Consider the following 27,144-nt stretch of genomic DNA (forward strand, 5'->3'; position numbering starts at 1 on the left):
TCTGCCCACAGTCCCACCAGTGATCGAGAATGGCCTCCCAGACCTGTCTACCACCGAAGGCTCCCACGCATTCTTGCCTTGCAAGGCCAGGGGCAGTCCTGAGCCCAACATCACCTGGGACAAAGATGGCCAGCCTGTGTCAGGCGCCGAGGGGAAGTTCACCATCCAGCCTTCTGGAGAGTTGCTGGTGAAGAACTTGGAGGTGAGGCACTCCCCGAGGGGCACAGCAGGGAATAATGGCTGAGACCCCTGTTTGTCATGTTCTGCGCCGAGCACAGTGCAGCCTTTAACCCTGGGAGCCTGGGGAAATCAGTGTGACCATGCCGGCTACAGACGGCCAGAACTAAGGCTCAAAGTGTACCTAGTTGTCCACCATTGCCAAGAGGCAGAACCCAAATTTGAACCTGGACCTCAGCAGCCAGCTCCTGGGGAAGGGAGGGAACTCGGACTGGGGCTCAGGGATATGGCGATGACTTTGTGTCCCGAAAGTCTATCCAGTTGTTCTCAACCATGCATTCGCATTAACCGTCCTCTGGGTTTTGGGGAGTGTTGAGCCGGGAGTATGGGTGGGACCCCTGACCCCGACCCCCTTCCCCTCAGCACTCATCAGATTCTGTAATTTTGTGATGCGACCCTCTCCGGATGGGTTCAGTGGACGCATGTAGAAGGGTCAGGGGCATTGGACGGAGCTACCTGGGGAGCCTGGTGGAGCAGTGGCGAGCGCACCAGCCCTGCTTGAATGTACCACAAAACTCCTCGTCTTGGAGCCCCTGCTGGGCCCTCTATCAGGGCACCAAAAGCAAGGCCTGCAGTGCAGGTCAAGTTCTGAGCACAGGGCAGCACACAGTAGGTGTTTGGTAAACAGTAGCTATTGCGATCATGCAGTCAGCCCTGGGGTGATGAAGCAGCAGAGCGTGTGAACGCTACAGGGCAGGGCAAGGGTGCGGTGGTGATGCTGACCTGTTTGCTAGCTGTGTGACCTTGGGCAAGTCAATTCCCCTCTCTGGGCTGGATGCTCCATGAGAACCTTCAAGGATTAGGGGCATCCTGACCTATGCCGAGGTGGGGGAAGTTCTCCGGCCAACCCCTTTCTTTGCCCACAGGGCGGGGACGCAGGCACCTATACTTGTACTGCTGAGAATGCCGTGGGCCGGGCCCGCCGCCGCGTGCACCTCACCATCCTGGCACTGCCTGTGTTCACCACCCTGCCTGGGGACCGCAGCCTGCATCTTGGGGACAGGCTGTGGCTTCGCTGTGCAGCCCGGGGCAGCCCCACCCCTCGCATTGGCTGGACTGTCAACGACCGGCCAGTCACAGGTCTGGGTCTGCTGGGCATGGGTGGGACAGAGAGCCAGGACCCCGGGAGGTCAAGAAGGGAGGGCAGGTGGGGAGACCCAACTTAGTGGAAAGGAAGAGGTTGTCAGTCAGCCCTGTTGGTCCTGGGTCTTCCAATGTGGCCCTATGTAGGCGGACAGGGCAAATCCAGCTGTGGCCATATGTGACAAGCCATATATCAGAGCTGGGAAGAGGCCGCCCGAGAAGAGTCAACCTAGAGACCTCAGGGCCAGGAGAGGGAGGCCTGTGTTCTAGCCCAGAGCTACTACTCCCATTGTGGGACCCTCAGTAAACCCCTTTTGTGGGGGTTCTGTCCTCCTACCGGCAACCCGGGTGATGTCTAGGGAGACACAGGGCCTGTGGAGACTGACCTGCTGGGTACTCAATGTCTGCTGAGTTGATAAATTGCTAAGTCCCCTCCACTGCAAAATGATACTTTCCTATATTAGGATATGATATCACACATTCTTAACTCTGAGTCCCCAGGTGTGGAATACCCGTGCACACCTGTGGTGAAGGCTTTGCTGGGCCCCACCACTTCCTGGGGAGGGACCTTGGGCAAGTATAATAGTTCGGCCTCTCTGAGCTCCGCTCTTCATCTGTCAAATGGACATAACCAGGGGTCCTGAGGACAGAATGATGGTGGAGGGGCCGTGCTCAGCACAGGCCTGGCCTGGAGTAGATGCCTACTTGATGGTGATGCTTGTCCATATTCCTCTCCTAGAGGCAATGGCCAACCCCAAAGGAAAAGTCCATTATTAGAATCCTTCTCTCGGCCGGGCGCGGTGGCTCACGCCTGTAATCCCAGCATTTTGGGGGGCCAAGGCGGGCGGATCACCTGAAGTCAGGAGTTTGAGACCAGCCTGGCCAACATGGTGAAACCCCGTCTCTACTAAAAATACAACATTAGCTGGGCGTGGTGGCACATGCCTGTAATCCCAGCTACTCGGGAGGCTGAGGCAGGAGAATTGGTTGAACCTGGGAGGTGGAGGTTGCAGTGAGCCGAGATCGTGCCATTGCACTCCAGCCTGGGCAACAAGAGCAAAACTGTCTCAAAAAAAAAAAAAAAAAAAAAAAAACAGGGAATCATTCTCTCTAGAAATCATGGCAGTGTTTCAGTAAGTGCCCTGTGCAAAGAGGTCCCCAAAGACCTGCCCTTGACTGTTTATCAAACACACAGTGTGCGCTGGAAAATGGTAGAAGGCGGGTTCATTAACTGCAGCCTCCAGTGTGGCCTGTGCCTCCCAGGAATGGGTCTGGCTTGATTAGCCTTCACCCGGGACTCCCATCTGTTTCTGCGTTTTTATTAAGTTCCTGCAGGTACCCACGCACCAGGGAAGTGTTTAGGGCAGGAGTTCCCTGCACCCGACTCAGAGTCCCCCTCGGGCTTCTCTTTCCCCACCACAGAAGGGGTGTCTGAGCAGGATGGAGGCAGCACGCTGCAGCGGGCCTCTGTCTCCAGAGAAGACAGCGGGACCTATGTCTGCTGGGCGGAGAACAGAGTGGGCCGCACGCAGGCGGTCAGCTTCGTCCACGTGAAGGGTAGGGCGCATTCCCCAGGTGGCTTCTCTCTCAAGACCTCCAGTCTACTGGGACCCAATCTATTGGTGTCCTGAGAACCCGGCCTCCTGTCCTCTGAACTAGTGGCTCCCCACCCTGACTGCATGTTAGAATCCCCGGGGGGACTTGAAATTCTAAAGCCCAAGTTCTACCTCCAACTCTGTAAACCAGCCTCGCTGAGGTGAGGCCTAGGCATCAGTATTTTTGACACTCCCAAGACGACCCTGGCTGCAAGTAGAACTGGAATCTGACCAATTGCCCTACAACACTACCTGCAGCTGGATGGTGCCAGGGTAGGAGGAGAGCATGGGGGCTAGGGCATCCTGGCAGAAAAATGCCAGAAGCTTGCCAGCCAGCTGGTTGTCCCCTATGACCTACTCATCTACCAAGAGTAGCACAGGAGCCCTCGGTGATGCCATGACTTAGTTTGCACAACTTCGGGATGGGTGGGGCTGGATGGAGGGAATCAGCAGCCCCAGGCACCAAAAGAAAACTGCAGCTTTTGGTAGATCCAACCTCAGGAAACCAGGAAGGATATAAGCCAGTCCAGAGCCTCCAAGAGTGTTTTGAGATTAGCATGAATCTCATAGTGTTGCTTTGTACAACAGAGGTGTCTAGGGTTCTTGTTTTTTTATAGTTATTGATTTCCAAAGTACCTAGCAGATACTCTGCTGCTAGTGTCATCCATCTGTGAGAGAGAGTGTATGACACACGAAACATTGCGTCCCTGCCTGTGCCCGTCTCAGGCATCACTAATCAATCACAGCACTGTTCTCATTCAGCTTCAAATGCTTCTCAGCACAGTTCCTGGAAACCACTGCCAGTCTTTGTGACTTGACCCATGACATGGACACTGTTTGCTGTCCCTGATGCACTGACTACACACAACCATGCTGGGCTAGCAGGAGCCTCTGGAGGCCCCTGGAGGCAGGAGTTGGGCAGACCTTTGGGGTTTATGGGAGGTTGAGCTTGCAGGAAGCCTCTTTTCTGACAGCTTGCTCCATGTTACCCCATGCAGAGGCTCCTGTCCTACAAGGCGAGGCTTTCTCCTACCTGGTGGAACCTGTAGGAGGCAGCATTCAGCTAGACTGTGTGGCGCATGGAGACCCAGTGCCGACCATCCGCTGGATCAAAGATGGCCTTCCACTGCGGGGCAGCCGCCTCCGGCACCAGCTGCAGAATGGCTCGCTGACCATCCGCAGGACTGAGGCAAGGCGGGGCCTGGCACCTTGGGTGGGGACACCAGGGACAACTCTATGCTTTTTCTGATTGCTCAAGCGGGTTCTTCATGTTGCCCCCTGTGCTTCTGCAGTCTACAAAGCACCTCCCTGCCCATTCCCCAGACATCCCCCCACTACCACCAATATCGACCTCCGGCCACTGAGCTTTTCTGTTCCTCGGTCATCCACCCATTCAATGGAGCAAATTTGTTCTACCTCATAGGATTGTGATTAGAAATCAGTGAGATGTCTCATACGCATTATTTAAGAGCAATCTGTGGGTAATGCTCCCAAAATGTTGTTATTAACAACCTCGGAGGGCAGGGTAGGCAGGTAATCAGGCTCCCTATTTGCAGACGAAGACACTGAAGTTCAGAGAGGCCCACAGCCAATAAGTACAGGAGGCAGGGCCCCCACCCCCAGGTCTCCTGCCTCAGGCTCCGTGCTGTTTCCAAAGCCTTGGGCCCTGGGGCAGCCCCCTTAACTTTCATTTTGTGCCTCAAGTTCTGGTGATTGTGCAGAAATCCCCAAGTCAGTCCTGACTCAAGTTCATCTTAGGGGCCTTGATCTGACCCATTTGGGAGCCTTTCTCTGGGTAGTAATAGTAGTAGGACTAGTAATAAGAGTAGCAGTAAGAGCAGTGGTAGTAATGACTCCTGTTGCCCAAGTACTAACTTGGGCCAGGCACGGGGCCTCGCACTTAGCAAGCGTTGTTCCATTTAATGCTTATAAGATCCTAGCAGTTATCATTCCCATTTTACAGAAGGGGAAACTGAGGCTCCGGAAGCATGAAAATGTCCTAAGTAATGGGTTCAGGGCAGTAAGCAGTGGGGTTGGGATTCAGTCCCACGTTGGTCTGACCTCCAAACCTACACTCTTAACTTTGTGCCGTGCAGTGTCCCCGAGTCCTTTGGGTGTGGCCCACTAGATACCATTTTCTGGGAGTGGATGGTGGCCTCAGACTGTCCCAGCTCCATCTCATAGTGGTGCTGCCACTCAGACGTGATGTGAGCCAGCGTGCCACCTGAGTTCCATCACATATCCGTGGGCCACCTGTTAGGGCAACACTGCAAACCGTCTCCCTTCTGGAAGACTCACTTTGCACACTGGCACAATAAATGCCCCGAGAGGTCCTGCCATCCTGTTTGTGCAACAGAGGTATCTAATGTTCTTGTTTTCCTCTAGTTATTGATTTCCAAAGTACCATAACATATCATCTAACTCACTGTCTCCCAAACTTACTTCACCATGGAACCCTTTTTTCCAAGGAGTCTCAAATAACGTGCCATGGGACAGTAAGATGTCAACGTACACAGTTTGGAAGAGGTGGATCTACCCCATGCTTTTCCAGCAAGTTGTTCCACCTAAGGCAACAGGGACCTTAGTCACAGCCCCCCATTTTCGGGTGTGAAAAGGGGCTGGATTCTCTTTGCATGTCTGCTGACAAGTGGTCACAGAGGCCCTTCCGATGCCCTGTGGGGGATCAGATGTCCCTGGCTGCTTCACAGCCTAAGCCCCTTGCTGGCTGGCTGGCCTCAGTCCCCTACCCAACTGTCTGAGCTGCTCGTCGTCTTCTCTGAGCACCGTGCCCCTCTCCTGTGCCCACTTGCAGAGGGATGACGCGGGACAGTACCAGTGCCTGGCAGAGAACGAGATGGGCATGGTGAAGAAAGTGGTGATCCTCGTCCTGCAGAGTGAGTCTTGGCCTCAGCAGAGTGGGGACGTGGGAAGTGTGCTTGGGGACAGCGGTGGTGTGAGTCACCTAGAGGGCAGACAGGCGGGGCCGAGACTTGGGATTCTTTCATTAATGCTTATTGGGAACACACATTGAATCCTGTCAAATGTTTCCCAAATGTGGGGTGAGTGAGACTCAGGACTGAGCTCAAGAAAACCTGGCAACGTGGGCCCAGGGGGAGCTGGGCATTTAAAACTCAGACCAGCTGTCGAGATCACCGCAACGGCTCTCGCAGGTGCCGAGCAGCTCGTAGTTTACCAGGCGCTGTTTGAGCCTTAGGATAACACTGTGAAGTTGTCTCAATAGGGATTCTGTAGAAAATGTTTTCTTGAAGATGAATACCTGTGGAGAAGAGCGAGGATCCGAAGTGCAGAGCTCAGTGAATTTTTACAATGCGAACCCACCCAGTTAACCAGCAGCCAGATCAAAGAAACAGGACAGCGCCGGCTCCCATCCTCCAGCATGCTCACCTCTGTTCACTGCCCCCTGCCCAATAATTACTGTTCTGGATTCTGCCTCTTTAAGAAAAAAAAAAAGCCGGGCGCGGTGGCTCACGCCTGTAATCCCAGCACTTTGGGAGGCCGAGGCGGGCGGATCACGAGGTCAGGAGATTGAGAACATGGTGAAACCCCGTCTCTACTAAAAATACAAAAAATTAGCCGGGCGCCGTTGCGGGCGCCTGTAGTCCCAGCTACTCGGGAGGCTGAGCCAGGAGAATGGTATAAACCCAGGAGGCGGAGCTTGCAGTGAGCTGAGATCTGGCCACTGCACTCCAGCCTGGGCGACAGAGCGAGAGTCCGTCTCAAAAAAAAAAAGAAAAGAAAAAGAAAAGAAAAAAAAAAAGAAAGAAAGAAACTTTATTGAGTTATAATTTGCATACCATAACATTCACCCATTCATTCAATGCAATATTATTTGACCTTAAAAAGGAAGGAAATTCTAGGGCTGGGCTCGATGACTCACATCTGTAATCCCAGCACTTTGGGAGGCCGAGGCAGGTGGATCACCTGGAGTCTGGAATTCGAGAACCGCCTTTCCAACATAGTGAAACTCTGTCTCTACTAAAAATACAAAAATTAGCTGGGCGTGGTGGCGCGCCTGTATTCCCAGTCGTTCAGGAAGCTGAGGCAGGAGAATCACTGGAACCCAGGAGGCAGAGGTTGCGGTGAGCCAAGATCGTTCCACCATACTCCAGCCTGGGTGACAGGCAAGACTCAGTCTCAAAAAAAAAGAACAAAAGGAATGAAATTCTGACACAGGCCACAACATAGATGAACCTTGAGGTCGTTATGCGAAGTGGAAAAAGCCAGTCACAGAAAAACACTATATGATTCTGTTTGTATGAGGGGCCTGGAGTGGTCAAAAGCATAGAGACCCAAAGTAGTATTGAGCTTGCCAGGGGCTGTGTTGGGGGGAGAAGGGGGATATAGTGTTTAATGAGTCCGGAGTTTCAGTTTAGCCAGAGGAAAAAGTTCTGGAGATTGTACAACAATGTCAAATACTCAGCACTACTGAACTGTACCTTACAAGTGGTTCAATGATAAATTTTATGTGATGAATTTTTTACCACAGTTATTGTTACTAATATTTTTTGAGACAGGGTCTGGCTCTGTTGCTCAGGCCAGAGTGCAATGGCACCATCTCTGCTCACTGCAACCTCCGCCTCCCGGGTTCAGGCCATTCTCCTGTCTCAGCCTCCTGAGTATCTGGGATTATAGATGCCCGCCACCACGCCTGGCTAATTTTTGTATTTTTAGTAGAAACGGGGTTTCACCATGTTGGTCAGGCTGGGCTGGAACTTCTGACCTCAGGTGATCCACCTGCCTTGGCCTCCGAACGTGCTGGGATTACAGGAGTGAGCCACTGCACCCAGCACTTGTGCGCATTCTGAAATGGAGTTGTTTATCTTACTAGTGATTTTCTATAGTTCTTTACATACCATGGATATAGCCCTTTATCAGATACATGATTTGCAAATATTTCTCCCAGTCTGTGGCTTGTCTTTGCATTTTCTTAATGGTGACTTGAAGAGCAAAAGTGTTAAAATTTGGTGAAGTGCAAATTCATCCATTTCATATTTTTTGAATCATGTATTTGGTGTTATACCTTTTAAAAATCTTTGCCTAACCTAAGGTCATCTTTTTCTTTTCTCTTCCTTTCCTTTCCTTTCCCATCTTTTTCCTTTCCTATCCTTTCCTTTCCTTCCTTTCTTTTCTTTCTCTTTCTTTCTTTTTTTCTCTCTCTTTCTTTCTCTTTCTTTCTCTCTCTCTTTCTCTCTCTCTTTCCCTCCCTTCCTTCCTTCCTTCCTTCCTTCCTTCCTTCCTTCCTTCCTTCCTTCCTTCCTTCCTTTCTTTCTTTCTTTCTTTCTTTCTTTCTTTCTTTCTTTCTTTCTTTCTTTCTTTCTTCCTTCCTTCCTTCCTTCCTTCCTTCCTTCCTTCCTTCCTTCCTTCCTTCCTTCCTTCCTTCCTTCCTTCCTTCTTGTCTTTTTCTTTCCTTCTTTTTCTTTTTAATGTCTTTGAGGCAGAGTCTCACTCTGGTACCAAGGCTGGAGTGCTGTGGCAACATCTCAGCTCACTGCAACTTCCACCCCCAAGGTTTAAGCATTCCTTGTGCCTCAACCTCCCAAGTAGCTGGGATTACAGGCATATACCACCACACCTGGCTAATTTTTGTAATTTTAGTAGAGATGAGGTTTCATCGTGTTGCCCAGGCTGGTATCGAACTCCTGGCCTCAAGCAATCCGTCTGCCTCGGCCTCCTAAAGTGCTGGGATTACTGGCATGAGCCACCATACCCACACATTTTCTTATATAATTTTTGTAGTTTTAATTCTCACATTTAGGTCTGTGATCCATTTTGAGTTAATTTTTGTGTGGGGTAAGGTCTAACTTCCTTTCTTGCATATGGAGAGCCAATTGTTCTAGTACCATTTATGTTGATCTTTTGTTTTTTTCAGTGATGTTTTGTAGTTTTCAGTGTACTGGTCTTGTATTTTTGTTAAATTGATTTTAAGTCTTTTTATTATTGTTGATGCTATTTTGTGTGGAATTGTTTTCTTTGATTTTTGGATTTGTAATTGATAATATGTAGAGATACAGTTGAATCTGATATCATATCATGTATGAATAGGGACAGTTTGACTTCTTTCTTTCAAATCTGGGTACCTTGAAGTTTTTTGCTTTGCCTTATTGCCTTGGTTGAACCCTCTGGTACACAGTTGAAGCGGCAAGAGCAGCCATCCCTGGTTCCCTGGTTTAGGTGGAAAGCAGTCGGTCTTTCACCATGGGGTGTGATGTTAGCTGTGAGATTTTGTGGATGTCCTTTCTCAGGCTGAGGAAGTTTCCCTTTTGTACCTAGTGTGTTGAGAGTTTGGGTCATGCGTGGAATAGGTTTGTGGTTCCAGACAAGATGGTATAGATGCACTTCTCCCTATTTCTCTTGCTAAGGACAGCTGAACACCTTGGACTTTATCTAGAAGCAAAATAAAGAGCCTCTGAAAAGTAGAGAAAAGGAGGATAGACTACCAATCCTGGGACCTGAGGAGCAATGTGGTGTTGAATACCTGTGTGTTTCTTTTTGTCCCTTATATCCTGGAACCACCAGTGAGCTCAGACATACAGACACACACACACACACACACACACACGCGCGCGCGTGCGCCGGCATGTGTGCACCTCAACAAGAACCTGTCCTCACTTGCAAGGAAGTAGGATAAGGACAGCATAGTAAGAAAGAAAACTTGTAAATAACAACCCCCAACCGGGTGTGGTGGCTCATGTCTGTAATCCCAGCACTTTGGGAGCCTGAGGTAGCCAGATCACTTGAGCTCAGGAATTTGAGATCAGCCTGGGAATACGGTGAAACCCCATCTCTACCAAAAATACCAAAAAAAAAAAATAAATAAATAAATAGATGGGCATGGTGGCGCATGCCTGCCTGTAGTCCCAACTACTTGGGAGGCAAACACTATCATGAAAAACATCCCAGCCCCATCATCAAACTAACTGGGAGCCCACATTTCCACCCTCACCCCCTGTACTGAGGCACTGCTCTCCCCACACTGGAGCGGGATGCTGTCAGGTGACACCTCATGAAGAGGCAGAATTGTCACCACTGTCATCTGAGTGGGAAGCTCCTCCCCTATCAGGCCAGGTGTGCAGCCAGGGTAGTGCCACCAGAGGCCCAGAGTGGGCACGCCTCCACCCATGCCCAGCAGTAATGAGGCACCCCTCCCTGTTCCGGGATGTCCATGGAGGCCTCGTTGGGAACCTGGGCTTCCGCTCTGACCTGGCGGAAGTGAGTGGTACCGCTTTTTCTTGGCAGTGTTCCAGATCTGCTGAAAATGGAAGATTTAAATAAAAATCTGAGTCATACAATACTGAAACTCACTTACATGCCAGGAGCAAGGAAAATCTCAATTTACATACCAGGAACAAGGAAAATCTCAATGAAAGCAGACAACAGACGTCAACTGAGATAGTAGAGATATTAGGTAATCTGATAATGACCTTTTTTCTTTTTTTTTAGACAAGGTCTGACTCTGTTGCCCAGGCTGGAGTGCAGTGACATGATCATGGCTCACTGCAGCCTTGGCTCAGGTGGTCATCCCACCTCAGCCTCCCAAGTACCTGGGACTGCAGGCACGTGCCACCACACCCGGCTAATTTTTATTTTTATGTATTTATTTTTTTGTAGAGATGGGGTCTCCTTATGTTGCCTAAGCCAGTCTCAAACTCCTGGGCTCGAATGATCCACCTGCCTCAGCCTCCCAAAGTGGTGGGATTGCAGGCATGAACCACTGCGCCTGACCAAGACTGAACTGTCACCACTGCCACCCACTGAGTGGGAAGCCCCTCGCCTACACAGGCCAAGTGGGGAGCAATAAGCAGTACCCCTCTCCCTCCTAACCAGGGTAGCGCCAGCAGAGCCCCACTTGAAGCGCCAACTCCCACCAATACCCAGCAATAATGAGGCACCCTCCCCATTCCCGGGGGGTCCATGGAGGCCACGTAGGGAACCCAGACTTCCACTTCCACTCTCATCTGGCAGAAGTGAGTGGCGCCTCCTTTCCCTGGCAGCGTTCCAGGTCTGCTAAGATGGAAGATTTAAATAAGAACCCAAATCTTATCATACTGAAACTCACTTATCATACCGAGAACAAGGAAAAATCTCAACTCGAATGAGAACCGACAGGCAACAGACACCAACTGAGATAGCACAGATGTTTGAGTCATCTGATAAGGATTTCTTTTTAATTTTTTGACGGGATCTTTGACAGTCTGTCACCCAGACTGGAGTGCAGTGGCACAATCACAGCTCCCTGCAGCCTTGACCTCCCGGGCTCAAGCAATCCTCCCACTTCTCAGCCTCCCAAGTAGCTGGGACTGCAGGTGCACACCACCATGCCCGGCTACTTTGTTTATTTTTTTGTAGAGATGAGGTCTTGCTATGTTGCCCAGGCTAGCTGACAGGGATGCTTCTATGAGCAGTTGTCAACATGCTTGAAACAAGTGAAAAAAAATAATAATAATAACAAAATCTCAGTAAAACATGGGTGTGGAGTAATTTGAAGTTCAGGCAGTTTTCAAGTCGGCCTCGGTTTGACTGTCCTTTGTACCCCTCAGGTCTCCCCTGCACAGGTGCATATTTCCCACGTTGGCCAGGGATTGTGGGGAACTGATCCAGCCTGTCCATGGCTCCTTCATTTCCAGGTTCTCCCCGTTAAGTTGCTGGCTGGGCCCCTGCTCTTCTCAGCCAGGGCCCTGCCACAGGCCAGCACAGCAGCCGTTTCTCTTTTGGTTCCTACCGGTTTTGCCCCTTTTCCTGATGATATTTCTCAGGGCATGCTTTCATCTTCTACTGCACATTAAAACAGCCCTCAGGGGTGGCAAAAGCTGCTGGGTTTTTTGTTGTTTTTTTGTTTTGTTTTTTGAGACGGAATCTCACTCTGTTGCCCAGGCTGGAGTGCAGTGGCGCCATCTCAGCTCACTGCAAGCTCCGCCTCCCGGGTTCACGGCATTCTCCTGCCTCAGCCTCCGGAGTAGCTGGGACTACAGGCGCCCACCACCTCGCCTGGCTAATTTTTGTATTTTTAGTAGAGACGGGGTTTCACTGTGGTCTTGAATTCCTGACCTCAGGTGATCCACCCACCTTGGCCTCCCAAAGTGCTGGGATTACAGGCATGAGCCACCATGCCCGGCCCCAAAGCTGCTGTTTTTGACAGTCATCTCTAATAAAATCACTGTGATGGTCACAGTGGGATAAGGATGGGCATAGCCCTAGGCAGGAGACCAAAGGTTTCACTGTTCTTATCCAAAGTTCTAGAGGCTTTTTTTTTTTTTTTTTTTTGAGACAGAGTCTCACTCTGTCACCCAGGCTGGAGTGCAGTGGCACGATCTCAGCTTACTGCAACCTCCACCTCCCAGGTTCAAGAGATTCTCCTGCCTCAGCCTCCCAAATAGCTGAGATTACAGGCACCCACCACCTCATCACAGCTAATTTTTGTAATTTTAGTTGAGATAGAGTTTCACCATGTTGGCCCAGCTGGTCTCGAACTCCTGACCACTGGCCATCCGCCCACCTCAGCCTCCCAAAGTGCTGGAATTACAGACGTGGGCCACTGTGCCCAGCCGTAGATGTTTTTTATGGATAAATGCCTCTCAAGACCTGGCACGATGGCTCACAGCTGTAATCCCAGCCCTTTGGGAGGCCAAGGTGGGAGGATCGCTTGAGTTCAGGAATTTGAGACCAGCCTGGACAACACAGTGAAATCCCATCTCTACAAAAAATAAATAAATTAGCCAGGTGTGGTGGCACGCACCTGTAGTCCTAGCTACTCGGGAGGCTAAGGCAGGAGGATGGCTTGAGCCGAGAGGTCAAGGCTGCAGTGAGCTAAGATTGCATTCCAGCCTGAGTGGCAGAGCGAGACTCTGTCTCAAAAAAAAAACAAACAATGTAAATGCTTCTCAATTTGTTGTGTGTCTTTGGTTGATTTTGGGAGCCCTGAAACTGTTATTTGGGGCAAGTGTATCCAGTTTTATGCTTGTTTATGGGGGCAGTTAGCTGAGCTCTTCCCTGAGCCACAGCTGATGACTGACTCTTGCTTGTTTTGACATTTATTTATTTGTTTATTTATTTATTTATTGAGATGGAGTCTCACTCTGTCACCCAGGCTGGAGTGCTGTGGCGCGATCTTAGCTCACTGCAACCTCCGCCTCCTGGATTCAAGCAATTCTCCTGCCTCAGCCTCTCGAGTAGCTGGGATTACAGGGACCTGCCACCACACCCAGCTAATGTTTGTAGTTTTAGTAGAGACGGGGTTTCACCATATTGAACCTAGGAATTTGAGAAGAGTCTGGCAAACATGGTGAAACCCTATTTCTACTAAAAAAAAAAAAAATACAAAAATTAGCCAGGTGTGGTGGTCTGTGCCTGTAATCCTAGCTACTTGAGAGGCTGATGCAGGAGAATTGCTTGAACCTGGGAGGTTGGTCTCGAACTCCTGACTTAAGGTGATCCACTCACCTTGGCCTCCCAAAATGTTGGGCTTACAGGCGTGAGTCGCCGTGCCTGGCTTCGACCTTCATTTAAATGGAATCACCCCACACGCGCTTTTGCATAGACTCTTCTTTTGCACATCATTATTTGTGGCATTCGTCCGTACTGTTCACATGGAATTCGTTTATTGGTTCTCATTGCTGTATGTTTTTCTGCTACATGGATGTACCACGGTTTATTCATGTATTCCACTGTAGGTTAGTTTCCAGTGATCGGCAGTTTAGAACAGGGCTGCTGTGACCTTCTTACGCACGCCCTCCGGTGAACGCGCACACACACTTGTGTTGGGGTATTTGTCCAGGAGCAGAAGCGCTAGGTCTCGTTGTACACATGTGTTCCGCTTTAGGACATATGGGCTGTGGTAGTGTCTGACGAATGGCTCCCAAAGATAGGTCCAGGTCCTAGTCCCCAGGGCCTGCGAATGTTTCCTTACTTGGAAAAGGAATCTTTGCAAATGTAATTAAGTTAAGGATCTTAAAGTAGGCAGATTATCTCAGTGGCCCCTAAATGCTATCACAAGTGTTTTATTTTGGGGTGTGGTGGTTTTTTTTGTTTGTTTTTTGTTTTTTTTTTGAGATGGAATCTCGCGCTGTTGCTCAGGCTGGAGTGCAGTGGCGCAATCTCGGCTACTGTAACCTCTGCCTCCCAGGTTCAAGCAATTCTCCTGCATCAGCCTCTCAAGTAGCTAGGATTACCAGCACAGACCACCACACCTGGCTAATTTTTGTATTTTTGTATTTTTTTTTTTTAGTAGAAATAGGGTTTCACCATATTTGCCAGACTCTTCTCAAATTCCTAGGTTCAAGCAGTCCACCCACCTCAGCCTCCCAACGTGCTGGTGTTACAGGCATGAGCCACCACACCCGGCTACAAGTATTCTTATAACAGAGCCCGGGCCGGACGTGGTGGCTCACAACTATAATCCTAACACTTTGGGAGGCCGAGGAGGGTGGATCACCTGAGGCTGGGAGTTTGAGACCAGTGTGATCAATATGGCAAAAGCCTGTCTCTACCAAAATTACAAAAATTAGCTGGGCGTGGTGGCGCACGCCTGTAATCCCAGCTACTCAGGAGGCAGAGGCAGGAGAATCGCTTGAAGCCAGGAGGCAGAGGTTGCAATGAGCTGAGATCGTACCACTGCACTCCAGCCTGGGCGACAGAGTGAGACTCCGTCTCAAAAAAAAGAAGAGAGAGAGAGAGCTGGGGAAGTGTGGCAGGGGAGAGAGAGAGAGAGGAGAAGGTAAAGTGGAGATGGAGGCAGAGGATGGATTGTTGCAGCCTCAGGCTAAGGAATGCTGGCGGGCGGAAGCTGGAAGAGGTGAGGAATGGGCTGTCCCCCAGAACCTCTGGAGGGAGCAGGGCATCTGAACTTTGGCCCAGTGAGGCTGATGTGGGCCTCCTGGCCTCCACGGTTTCTCCCGTGTTTCTGCAACTTGCTGCAGCATCTGCAGGAAGTGAACACGCAGGCACACAGCAGCCCACTTTGGCTGAACCACGTTGCATTTCCACCGCAGTGTGTGCGAGTTTTGCTTGTTCTGCAGCCTCACCAGCACTGGGCCTTTCCCATCCTTTCCATGTTAGCCTTCCAGGAGGGTCTGTGATAGTAAGTGGACAGGAAGCATCATCCCCATATTTCAGATGGGAACACTGAGGGTCAGGGAGTGTCTTGATGAGAGTCACCCACATTAGGTGACAGAGCCCTAGAGGCAGTTCTGACAGATGGCCCCGACTTCATTGGAAGCAGCCTAACTGTCCTGTAGGAGAGGCTTGGTTTAGCCAATCCCAATAGAGCCAGGCAATAGAAGACTACCTAGCCACTAACAACAGATATGTAACTGCGTGGAAAGGTAGTTACGATCTATTGGGGAGGAAAAATAAAAGCAGATGGCCGGGCGTGGTGGCTCATGCCTGTAACCCCAGCACTTTGGGAGACTGAGGCGGGTGGATCACCTGAGGTCAGGAGTTTGAGACCAACCTGGCCAATATGATGAAACCATGTCTCTACTAAAAATATAAAAATCAGTGAGGCGTGGTGGCAGGTGCCTGTAATCCCAGCTACTCAGGAGGCTGAGATGGGAGGATCACTTGAACCCAGGAGGCGGAGGTTGCGGTGAGCCAAGATCGCGCCACTGCACTCCAGCCTGGGGGACGGAGCAAGACTCTGTCTCAAAAAATAAAATAAAATAAAATAGTAAAGTAAAATAAAATAAAATAAAAGCAGATATGGCCATATGATCATATTTTCGTAAAGCAACAGTGTCTAGGGTAAAATATTCAGGAAAGATGACTGGGTGGAAGGATCCTATGCAGTTCTTATTTTCTTCTTTCTGCCTCTCTGAATTTCCCAGGGTGTCTAAATGAACATATTCCACTTGAATATGCAAAAATAATTAAATGATCCTAAAAGCTACTTGGGTCTCCCACAGGTGCTCCGGTGTTCCAGGTGGAGCCCCAGGACATGACAGTGAGATCCGGGGATGACGTGGCTCTGCGATGCCAGGCCACTGGAGAGCCCATACCCACCATTGAATGGTTGCGGGCGGGTCAACCCTTGCGGGCCAGCCGGCGACTCCGGACCCTGCCCGATGGGAGCCTGTGGCTGGAGAATGTGGAGACTGGGGATGCAGGCATCTACGACTGCGTCGCTCACAATCTCCTGGGCTCTGCCACAGCCCGGGCGTTCCTGGTCGTGAGAGGTACGGGGCAGCCCTGTCTGGACCTCTGTGGACAGAGGCAGGATCTCCTGCCAATGGGGATTGTGTGGTGCTTATGGGGGACCTGTCCCCTGCCTTGCCAGCTCCCCACCTCTCCTCTTTGCTTTGTCACAAGCCCAGAATGAACCCCTACCCTGCCCGTTTACAGTTGTGGAAACTGAATCTTGGAGGTGCTAAGTGTTTGCCGCTCATCTTGGACAGGAAACACTGGCCTGGCTGTTCTCTCTTAACTGGCACAAATGCATGTCCTCTGTCTGGATGCTGCACAGCCCCTGGAAGCAGGCAGAGGAAGCCAAGGGCATCCCTGGTGCCCTCAGGGGCTGCTGCAAAAAGTCTGTGGGTCAGCGCATGTCCCAGGTGTCACACATTGCCTGGCCATGGCAGGTGGTTGGAAAAGTGATGGCTTCCTGGTGGGATGGACCCCTGCTATCTTGGATTCCTCAATCAGCTCCCTTCTCCCTTGGGTCAGACCAACTTTAAAATTAAGAAAAGATCTATCCTGAGAAACCACAGTAAATGGATTCAGCCCTGCATAAAGGCAAGTCATAAGATATTATTTCTGTGGCCTGTGCCTCTGGAGGGAACACTCCATATGTGTGGCGATGCATCTCCCTCCCTGTACCTGGCAGACATCACTAATCTATCACCACAAGGGAACACTCCCTATGTGTGGCAATGCATCTGCCTCCCTGTCCCTGGCAGACATCACTAATCTATCACCACATGCGCTGGCAGAATTTTTCTCCAATGAGCCCTCCCAGGTAGTACCTCTCAGATAATTGGAATTGGGACTTGACACTCGGCCCTCTGGAAATCCATGTGAAACCCACTGCCAACCAAATGTGGGACCCTTTCTGGCCCCTGCTCTCATTATCTCCCATAGGCCGGGACAGGGTACCAACCTATGCAGCTCTGAAAGTTCAGCAGTTCTCTGACCCCCTCAGCCGCAGATGCGGTCTCAGAGTTAGCCTTGGGTCTAAGCAGACCCCCCTCTATTTCAGGGCTTTGTCCCACTTCTTACCCTCTCCTGTTGGCAGGCCCCAGTCCAAACCACGGAGCTATGTACTTGGCCTTTATATTTGTTTTCTAGGGCTACGGTAAAAAAAAAAAAAAAAAAAAACACCACAAGCTGGAGACTTAAGGCACACTGATTGTCTCACAGTTCTGGAGGCTGGAAATCCAGGATCACACTGTCAGCAGTCCTGGTTCCTGCTGAGCACTTTGGGGAGGATATGGTCTGACCCTCTCTCCCAGGGTCTTGCTGGTGGTCCTCGGCATTCTGTGGCTTGTTGAAACATCACCCCCACCTCTGCCTTCATCTTCCCTGTGTGTATCTACGCTTCCCTATTTATAAGGACACAGTCATGTTGGATTAGGCCTGCCCTAATGACCTCATTCTAACTTGGCTTACTCTATAAAGACCCTGTCTTCAAATAGGGTCACATTCTGAGGTCCTGAGGGTTAGGACTTCAACATATGAATTTTGGGTAGGGTGGTACCATTCGATCCATAACCCAGCCTCCTTATTTTTTTAATAGAAACAAGTATTCTTCTTTTATATATGTTACTTGTAGAAAGGCCAGATACTGTAGAAATCTATGAAGAAGAAGGTCATTCTCTCCCATAATTCAATGACCCAAAGTAGCGTAGGTAATTATTCGGGGAGATACATTCTTCCACACTGTTTCCTCTGGATATAAGAGATACACTTCTCTTTTTACAAATGTCAAATTTACAACCTCTATAACCTGCCATTTTTACTTCCTCTATCTTGGAAGACATCCCATCATGATACACATCGGTCCACAGCTTTTTTATCGGCTTCATGTCATTCCATGGGAACGTTTTTTATCTTCATTCTTGTCGGCTTTGTCAAATGAGCAGCGTAGTTTATTTTTCTACTTTCCATTCCCCAAAACCACACCATGCTGTGCATCTTTGTGTGTGGCCCTGAATATTTCTATGGGACGATTTCCTTAAGGGGCATTGGTAGGTGAGGGGAGTTCAGGCTTTGGGAGCCTCTTAACTGTAAACATGTTTTCCCTCCTGACTACTTTTCCTCCTTCCCCCTCAGCCTGGCAGGTCCCAATCCTGGCCTTGTAGGGAGACAAGAGGCTGCTACGTCACTCCATGTCTGACAGAGCTGGCGGTGGCTTGCCGTGCCTGGGTTCCATTTCCTGTCCCCTTCCAAAGCTGCCCGGGTCACGCTCCAGCCTTCTTGTCTGCAGCTCCCGATTCCTTCCTCACCCCCCCTGTTAAAAGGCCAGGGATAGGTTCACGGCCCTTCTCCTGTCCCTCCCATAGGCCCCAGAGCATCGGATACTGATGAGAAACATCCCATATGGGCTTCAAATCTCATCAAACCCCAGCTATGGGCTGCAGGAAATGGCCCTGCTTCCTAGAACCCCAAATTAACCAGCCCCTTGATTCATCCACTTAGGATCCTAGCACTTGAGTGTTTTATGTTATTTTTTGACAGATCATGAGCAATTTGTTGTTAATTTCCCCCGAGAGCTGGTGAGTGGAGAGGCAGGCTAACTTCTGTCTCTCGCCCCCTGGAATGCCATCTGCCTAAACAAGACAGCTGGCCCATTAGTCAGAGGAAGCACCCCCCAGTGCCTGCACCATCCATTTGATTAGCACTAAGGAGCATCTGCTCACAGATGGCCTGGTGGACGGCCGCTAGGAAGCCAGCCCACCAGCCAGGCCAGCTGCAGGGCAGCCGGAGCCAGCAGCACTGATGGAATGGGGCTGTTCAGGTGACAGCACCCGGCTCTGGCTCGGTGCCCTGGCTCCTTCAGTGTGCCAGCTGCGCCATCATGGGCTCCTGGCATTCCACACACCCACAGGTCTTCTGTGAGTTTGTGGCCCCACCTCCTTATTTTACAGGTGAGCCAACTCAGGTGTGGCTTGGGGGGCCTGACGCGGCCAGGTTTCAAGGAATGGTAGAGCCAGAATTAGAAGCCAGGTCCATGAGCCTCCCCCCCACACTCCAGCCCAGGGTTCCTCTTAACAGCCTCCCTTCCCTTTTAGAACCAAGATCCCCTGGCCGTTGAGTCCATGACCCCCTAGCTGTGTGTCCTTGGACAAGTGGAGGTGAACTCTCCAAGCCTCCATTTACTCCTTCATGAAACGGGAATGACAGCCTGCTTGTGCTGTGGGCCTCGGGGGTGGATAGTCAGTGGCACTGTCGTTCTTTCCACTTACAGGGGAACCCCAGGGGAGCTGGGGCAGCATGATTGGGGTGATCAATGGCCGGAAATTTGGTGTGGCCAGACTCAACACCAGCGTGATGCAAGAGGTGCGCTCCGGGGTCAGCAGCATCCGCAGCAGCATCCACCATGTCCCAGCAAACGTGGGTGAGTGGGAGGCAGAGCATCGCCTGCCTCTGGGCCATTGTCCCAGCCCAGCAAGGATCCTCCAGAACATGCTGGACCTAGGAGGGGGCAGGGCCTGTACCCTGAGACTTGCTCAGGGCCTGATGACCAGAGCATGTCTGACCACCTCTCAAAGCTGGGTGCAAGCCAAAGTGGACTCAGGTGCAGGCAACTTCCTGTCCCCCTCACAGCCCCCCCCAAAACAAAGTAACTGCATTTACAGTTAGACCCAGAGTGTGTGAAAAGGCCAGTGTTCTGTGGGTGTGGGCGCTCAGACTGTGGTTTCCCAAGCCACCGGTGGCTCCCTGAGGCTTTTCCCTATTTAAGTTAAAGCCCAGGCTGATGGAAGTGGAGGGATCTCCAGTCATGAGTGAGGGGTGTGGGCTGGAGGTGACAGGAAGCGGGAAACAGGGAGAACTGAATTGCCCAGAAAACCTAGAGGACTAAGAAGAGTCACCTGCACACAGAGCTCTCATGTACGATGTCTGAGCGATGAATGCTCTGAGAGACTTGCAAAGCTTGTGACAGTGGATGTCACTGTCTCTCCCTTCCCAACGAATCCCTGGTCCCTCGTGGGGGTCCAGGAGGGGCAGTGCCCATGGGGTCTTCACTAAAAGCAGCTCTTCTGAAGCTGCCCTTGGCCATGGTCCTGCAGTGTGGGGTCACGGGATTTTGCTGGGGAAGTCACTCTGAGCTGGCTGTCAACAGACAGCAGGTGAAGTGAGACACTGCCCAGACATGGCGGCTTATTCCAGCTGCAGGAGTGCGAGGCCCGGAGAAGCACCTGGCCCCAAGCCCGCAGGCCAGGCTCTGTTGCATGAAACAGGCGCACAGAGAGGCTGAGAAGGTGGTGCCCATGCACAGGGGTCTGGCCGGCTCATGTGAACCTTGCAAAGCTGGCACCGTCCCTGACTCCAAGCAAGTGGGGAGTGGATGTGTTCCCCTTGCCCAGTCCATGGCCCCACCTGGCCCTCCGTGGAGGGCGGGGCATGACATGAAGAAGATCTGAGAATCCACGTCCAGGGCCATTTTTTGGTTCTTTTTTCAAATGGTTTGGAACAAACTTGGGCTTGTCCAGAAAGGATCTGCAAGTTAGAATAGCTGGTTGACTTCAACTCAGCAAATATGTCATGACAGTCCGTGGAGTCCCTGGCTCTGTGGTGACCCAGGGGCCCTCAATTGGTATTTGTTGAACTGAGTTAAATATCAGCAAGGTATATGCATCTATTTCTTCTTTTTTTTCTTTTTGAGACTGCTTCTCGCTTTGTTGCCCAGGCTGGAGTGCAGTGGTACAATCACAGCTCACTGCAGCCTCAACCTCCCAGGCTCAAACGATCCTCCTACCTCAGCCTCGCCAGTAGCTGGGACTATAGGCGTATGCCACCACACCTGGCTAATGTTCTTAGTATTTTTATTTTTTGTAGAGACAGAGTCTCACTATGTTGCTAAGCATTTCCTTGTATACATTTATTAATTTCACAGTTACTCCAGGAAGTAGATTATTTGCCTCCACCAGGTCCCGGATTCTGGTTAAATAATTGGCATGGCAGTCACAAGGCTGAGTATGGGCAGCAAAGGAAGGGACTGAGCTGTCCTGGGGGCAGTAGGGAGCCATGACGGGACCTTGAGCGGGAGAGTGGCTGCCCTGAGGATCAGCTCTAACCTGGCCTCCACGCCCTGCCCCACCCAGGACCTCTGATGCGGGTGCTCCTGGTCACCATCGCCCCCATCTACTGGGCCCTGGCCAGAGAGAGTGGGGAAGCCCTGAATGGCCACTCCCTGACCGGGGGCAGGTTCCGGCAGGAGTCACACGTGGAGTTTGCTACAGGTAAGCAGGGCCTCCCCTAGGTGGGCCAGGTAGGACTGAAGCCTGCGCCCAGGACCTCCCGGAGTGACTCTGGGCTGGGTGGGGATGGATTGCAGGGGAGCTGCTCACGATGACCCAGATGGCCCGGGGCCTGGATCCCCATGGCCTGCTGCTCCTCGACGTGGTGGTCAATGGCGTCGTCCCCGAGAGCCTGGCTGACGCAGATCTTCAAGTACAGGTCAGGGGTCAAGCCCTGGGGTGTGCAGACAGGATGAGTGAGAGAGACAGAGGTGCCTGGCTCTCATCCACCCCTGAGCAGCCAGGCCTACTCTCCCTCCTGACACCGCCGCAGGGCTGGGCCACAATCTGGCCTTGGACTTAGGGTAGGATAAGCAGTTGTTACAGGCTCAAGTTCGAGCCCTTGAGGGGATGCTCTGAGCCCTGCGACTCCAGATCAGACTATTCTTGTTCAAAAGCAACAGTCCTGAAGAGAAGTGAGTTGCCCAGAGCAGCCCAGCTGGTTAGAAGAGGCTCTGGGAGGCTCACCCCGTCTGCTCCCAAGGCTCACCCCGTCTGCTCCCAAGGCTCACCCCATCTGCTCCCAAGCCTCCCCAAGCCCCTGAGTTGAGGTGAAGGTCTCAGGCTGCTTGGGAGTTGAAATCTCAGCATTTTCCTCCTCCCCTTCCAACCCTGACCCCTTTCGCCCTCTCCTCCACCCCCGCTCCTCCTCCCCTCCTCTTCATCTTGCAGGACTTTGAGGAGCGCTATGTGCAAACAGGGCCTGGCCAGCTGTTTGTGGGCTCCACACAGCACTTCTTCCAGGGCAGCCTCCCCTCGTTCCTGCGCTGCAACCACAGCATCCAGTACAATGCAGCCCGGGGCCCCCAGCCCCAGCTGGTGCAGCACCTGCGGGCCTCAGCTATCAGCTCGGCCTTTGACCCCGAGGCCGAGGCTCTGCGCTTCCAGCTCACTACAGCCCTGCAGGCGGGTGAGGCCCCCTTGCTTTGTCCCACCCCCACTGCCCCAACTAAAACCTGCCAGGGACCGAAATGCACATGGCCTGCTCACCTGGCCTGTCCCCACTCCCATCCATCCACCCACCCTCCTCACAGGGACACAGTTCTCTAAGCCACCCCTGCTTCAACCTCTGGATCCTTTCCCCAGGCCCCAAGGTGAAGGTCCAACCACCCCAGGCTGATGTTCAGGAATTGTCACCCCACCCTCTTCTCCCAAGGGCACCTGCACCGAGGCCCCACCCAGGGAGGCAGGAACCACTGTTAGAAGCCCTGGAGACCCACAGAAACACGCTTTCTATTCTTACCCAGTGAATGCTAAAGATACACACGTTCACATTACTTGAGGTTCCAAAGTGTTTTGAACATTGAATGAGAGATAATGATAAGAGTGCCGCTTTGAGGTCAGGCAGACCCCAGTTCAAATCCCAAGTGCACCACTTTCTGGCTGTGGGACCTTAGGGGCAATGTCCCGGTCCTCTCCGAGCTTCAGTGTTCCCATCTGCACAGCAGGCATGACATCGCCTGCCTTGTAGGGTGTCGCTGTACAGATGTTGTCTCTCAAATCCTAGCCTGGCACCGCCTCATCAAGGGTGGCTGTCCCTACAATTATTTGGACCAAGCTTGTCCAACCCGTGGCCCACAGGCCGCATGACACCCGGAGCAGCTTTGAATGTGCCCCAACACAAATTCGTAAACTTCCTTAAAACATTATGAGATTTTTTGCAATTTTTTTTTAGCTCATCAACTATCCTTAGTGCTGGTGTATTTTATGTGCAGCCCAAGACAATCCTTCTTCCAGCATGGTCCACAGAAGCCGGAAGATAGGACACCCCTGATTTAGACTGTCTTGTGTCCTTCCCGCCTCCAGAACCCAGCTCACCCCTCCCCTGCCTTTGTTTTTGCTGCCCGTGCGACGCTATCCTCTGCCTCTCCGCACGCTCTCTGTGCATTGCTGCTGTGGTCTCAGGAGAGCCGTTCTGCACGTGTTGACCTCCTGTGTTTTATTTTAATGGTTTTCCTGGGGCTGCCTGACTCACCGCCCAGCCCCACTGGGAGCCCCTCAGGACACATTTCCTTGACTGGGTGTGCCCTGCAGTCATCACCTCCAACAGGCCTGGGCAGGAAATGGGCTCGCTGACTCTCTGGCACTGTCTTGGCTCTGCCTGGCTAAGCTGGCGGGTGGGGAGCTGCAAGCCTGGGTTACGGCCAGGGCAGCCCTGGGAGAGGACACCCTCATGTCCTTAGAGTCTATCCTCTTTGTCTTGCAGAGGAGAACGAGGTCGGCTGCCCCGAGGGCTTTGAGCTGGACTCCCAAGGAGCATTTTGTGTGGGTGAGAGCCCCCCACCCTGGCATGGACGTGGGAGGCCTCTCAGCCTGGGATGGATGGCTTCTCCCAGCCAGCTGGCAGGAGGCTGGGAGCAGAGACCACCAGATCCTTTCCTGCCCCAGACAGGGACGAGTGCTCAGAAGGCCCCAGCCCCTGCTCCCACACCTGCCTTAACGCACCCGGCCGCTTCTCCTGCGCCTGCCCAGCTGGCTTCGCCCTGGCCTGGGATGACAGGAACTGCAGAGGTGAGGGAGCCCCTGGGAGGAGAGGTGCTCCTCAGACCTGACCCAGGTGTGTGGAAGGGTCCCCAGGGCCAGGACCCTGGCTGGGGACACAGACCTGCAGGGATGGCGCATTCTTGAGGGCATTTGATGTCAGCCTGGAGGTCCCAATGCCATGTCCCCACCAGGCTCCTTCCTGCTATGGGAGCTGCAGACGAGTGAGGCCCAGGTTTCAGGGGGTGATGGGCAGCCCCAGAGACATAGGGGCGGTTATCACATGCTCGCGGCCTTCTGAACCTGAACAGGCCTCGGAAGCTTTCCCAACACTCAGCATCGTTTCCAATTGACTGAGACTGGCAAGTGAGTCGCACTCCTCAGCAATGTTGCTGGATGACAAATCTGACCCTGGGTGACGGTGCTGATGCTGACCCCCAATGTGTATCTCTGCACTCCCACCAGGAGGGCCTGGTGCCGGCAAGTCTCCACTGGGCTCCAAGCCAGGTGCCCAAGGGGACGTTGTCTGCAGCCTTGCATTAGAAGCTGCAGGCCCAAGCGCTCGGGTCCCTTCGAGTGGGCCCTGTGTTTTGGGGTAGGGAGCAGGACAATGGAAAGAGCTAGCAGAAGGGGTGGGGACCTTCCTGCCAGTGGCTCCTGGGCCTGCAGACGAAGCCTCTGTAGATAGGCTGGGCCAGGGTCAGGTGGCGAGGCAGGCCTGGGGATCGTGTTCACACAGCTGTCTGCCCTGATCTGCCCCCAGATGTGGACGAGTGTGCGGGGGATGCTCGCCTCTGCCGAGAGGGACAGCACTGTGTGAACCTGCTCGGGTCCTACCGCTGCCTCCCCGACTGTGGGCCTGGCTTCCGGGTGGCTGCTGACGGAGCCAGCTGTGAAGGTGATGGGGACACAGTGTGCGGCCTGTCCAGACTCCTGGAAACCCAGAGGTTGCCAGGGATCAGCTGATAGGGGGCTGTGTGTCACTGGGCTCTGGGCTTCCAGGAAGACTGGGAGTCTTGACAGAAGGAGCACAGCAAGGCTGGGGATGAAGAAGCCTGAGCCGGGCGCTGGAGGTCTGAGCCCTCCCCTGGCTCCTGGCAGCCGGCACCTTCTTTGACAGGGGTGTTTTCTTTCTGGACCTCAGTGTCTTGTCTGCTTGATAAAGAGGCAGCCGGGTCAGGGATGGCAAACACGCCCTCCCTCTGCTGCCGTCCGTTCTGTTCCCCTCCATGAATCCAGGCCCAGCTAGAGACCACCTCTGAATCCTTCTTGAGCCAGCAGCCCCTGCAGCCACCATGGAGCAGGTGCAGTCAGCCTTTGAGACAAAACCTAGGTGCCACCCCTGGACAGGTGACCTCAATGGTCCTTCCTGTTCTAGCTCTATGGCTGCAGGACCGTGGGTCCACCCGGCTCCTCTGAGAGACCGTCTGGTGGGGAGGGAAGCACGGTGGAGCCTGACTCAAGAGGAGCAGCCGTGGCACCTCTGTGGCCCCCAGGGCCCTTAGACTGCGCAACAACTCACCGGGCTCTCCTGCCTGCCGCCTTTCCTGCCGCCTTTCCTCCTTTCTCACCACTTTCTTAGCTCTTCCCACATGCCAGGCTCCCCTCCTCACCATGACCCCATGAAGAGGTCACATCTTTACCCGCTTTATGGATGAGGAAACTGAGGCTCAGAGAGGGAGAGTTCCTTACCCAAGGGCTAGAATATGACAGAGCTCAGCGGAACCCAGGACTCTGCCCGCAAAGCCCACCCTTTCAGCCCCTTCCTTTCTTTGGGACCTGGAACCCTGTTGACCTCCAACCTGGTATAACTGGGGGAGGTGCTGCAAGGGCTGTCATGCAACCTGGTGGCACTAAAACTGGAGAAGGGGACAGGGAGGAGGCCCAGATATGGCGGGGGTATGGTCCGTCCCTTGGGGGAGGGGCTCCGGGCTAGACCTCGCCCCCTGACCATGGCCCTGCCTCCTAGATGTGGACGAATGCCTGGAGGGGTTGGACGACTGTCACTACAACCAGCTCTGCGAGAACACCCCAGGTGGCCACCACTGCAACTGCCCCAGGGGCTACCGGATGCAGGGCCCCAGCCTGCCCTGCCTAGGTACGGGGAGACCCACCCTCTGGCCGGCACCCCCAGCTCAGGGACTGAGGGTGTCTAAGGCACCAGTGCTGGTGAGTCCTGAGAATAACCAAACAGCACCGATACATCGCCTCACTGTGTGCCTGCCTGTGCACCGAAACCTCAGCCTGATCCTATGGGGTCATCTTCCGGGGAATTTCAAGAGGGGAAGGACTGTTCTCCAAAACCTCAGCCTGATCCTATGGGGTCCTCTTCCAGGGAATTTCAGGAGGGGGAGGACTGTGGAAGCAAGTGGGTGTATCTCAGATAGGCTTAGGAGAGGGAATGGATCTAACTGGGGCACCGAAGGGCTGAAGGGGAGCTGGAGTCTGGGATGATGCTGAGAGCTGGGGAGGCTGGGCCTCTGGGAGCTGTAGCTGGAATCATATTGGAGGTTGGGGCTGGTCCAGGAGAGGGGGATGCAGTGTGGCCCACATGCAGCGTGGGAGTGGTGGGATTCTAGGGAGTGCCAGCAAGAGAAGGCAGGGCCAGGCAATGGCTGCAGGCTGCAGGGGACCCCGGGCCACCTGTGCACACGCCTGACCCCGCCCCTCTACAGATGTCAATGAGTGCCTGCAGCTGCCCAAGGCTTGCGCCTACCAGTGCCACAACCTCCAGGGCAGCTACCGCTGCCTGTGCCCCCCAGGCCAGACCCTCCTTCGCGATGGCAAGGCCTGCACCTCACTGGAGCGGAATGGACAAAATGTGACTGCTGTCAGCCACCGAGGCCCTCTCATGCCCTGGCTGCGGCCCCGGGCCTCGATCCCTGGTGGCTCCTACCACGCTTGGGTCTCTCTCCGGCCGGGTCCCGTGGCCCTGAGCAGTGTGGGCCGGGCCTGGTGCCCTCCTGGTTTCATCAGGCAGAACGGAGTCTGCACAGGTAAGGCCAGGCCCTGACCATCCACGGGACACTGCCATCATGGGCTCTTGGGCCCCTAGGGTGGGTATGCAGGTGCCACCCACAGAGTCCAGAAACACAGACCTTCCAGGCAAGTGGGGTGGGTGGTGTGGGATGGTGGCTTCTCTGATGCAGGCTGTCTCAGAGCCTTGGCTGTGCTACTGAGCAGGGGGCTTCCAAGATGGGAGTGGACTATTTTTTAAACCATTTGACTTCAGGACACTTTGCCCAGAAGAAGGGCATCCTAGGCAAGTGGTCCTGGGAACC

At 52.9% G+C, this 27,144-nt stretch overlaps 1 protein-coding gene across 1 annotated transcript in view; it reads left to right on the forward strand.

The window, feature by feature from the left end:
* Window positions 1-27,144, forward strand: part of HMCN2 (hemicentin 2) — a 171,793-nt gene that overhangs the window by 141,248 nt on the left and 3,401 nt on the right. Inside the window, exons 81-95 of the mRNA XM_008005927.3 lie at window positions 12-202; window positions 1,104-1,317; window positions 2,743-2,877; window positions 3,914-4,104; window positions 5,728-5,809; window positions 15,833-16,102; window positions 19,330-19,479; window positions 21,188-21,325; window positions 21,421-21,542; window positions 22,055-22,292; window positions 23,589-23,651; window positions 23,771-23,893; window positions 24,627-24,761; window positions 25,833-25,961; window positions 26,539-26,859. Coding sequence (XP_008004118.3) covers window positions 12-202; window positions 1,104-1,317; window positions 2,743-2,877; window positions 3,914-4,104; window positions 5,728-5,809; window positions 15,833-16,102; window positions 19,330-19,479; window positions 21,188-21,325; window positions 21,421-21,542; window positions 22,055-22,292; window positions 23,589-23,651; window positions 23,771-23,893; window positions 24,627-24,761; window positions 25,833-25,961; window positions 26,539-26,859 — 2,502 coding nt within the window. The remainder of the gene's footprint in view (window positions 1-11; window positions 203-1,103; window positions 1,318-2,742; window positions 2,878-3,913; window positions 4,105-5,727; window positions 5,810-15,832; window positions 16,103-19,329; window positions 19,480-21,187; window positions 21,326-21,420; window positions 21,543-22,054; window positions 22,293-23,588; window positions 23,652-23,770; window positions 23,894-24,626; window positions 24,762-25,832; window positions 25,962-26,538; window positions 26,860-27,144) is intronic.

The sequence above is a fragment of the Chlorocebus sabaeus genome, chromosome 12 (assembly GCF_047675955.1).
Source record: "Chlorocebus sabaeus isolate Y175 chromosome 12, mChlSab1.0.hap1, whole genome shotgun sequence".
Lineage (NCBI taxonomy): Eukaryota > Metazoa > Chordata > Mammalia > Primates > Cercopithecidae > Chlorocebus > Chlorocebus sabaeus.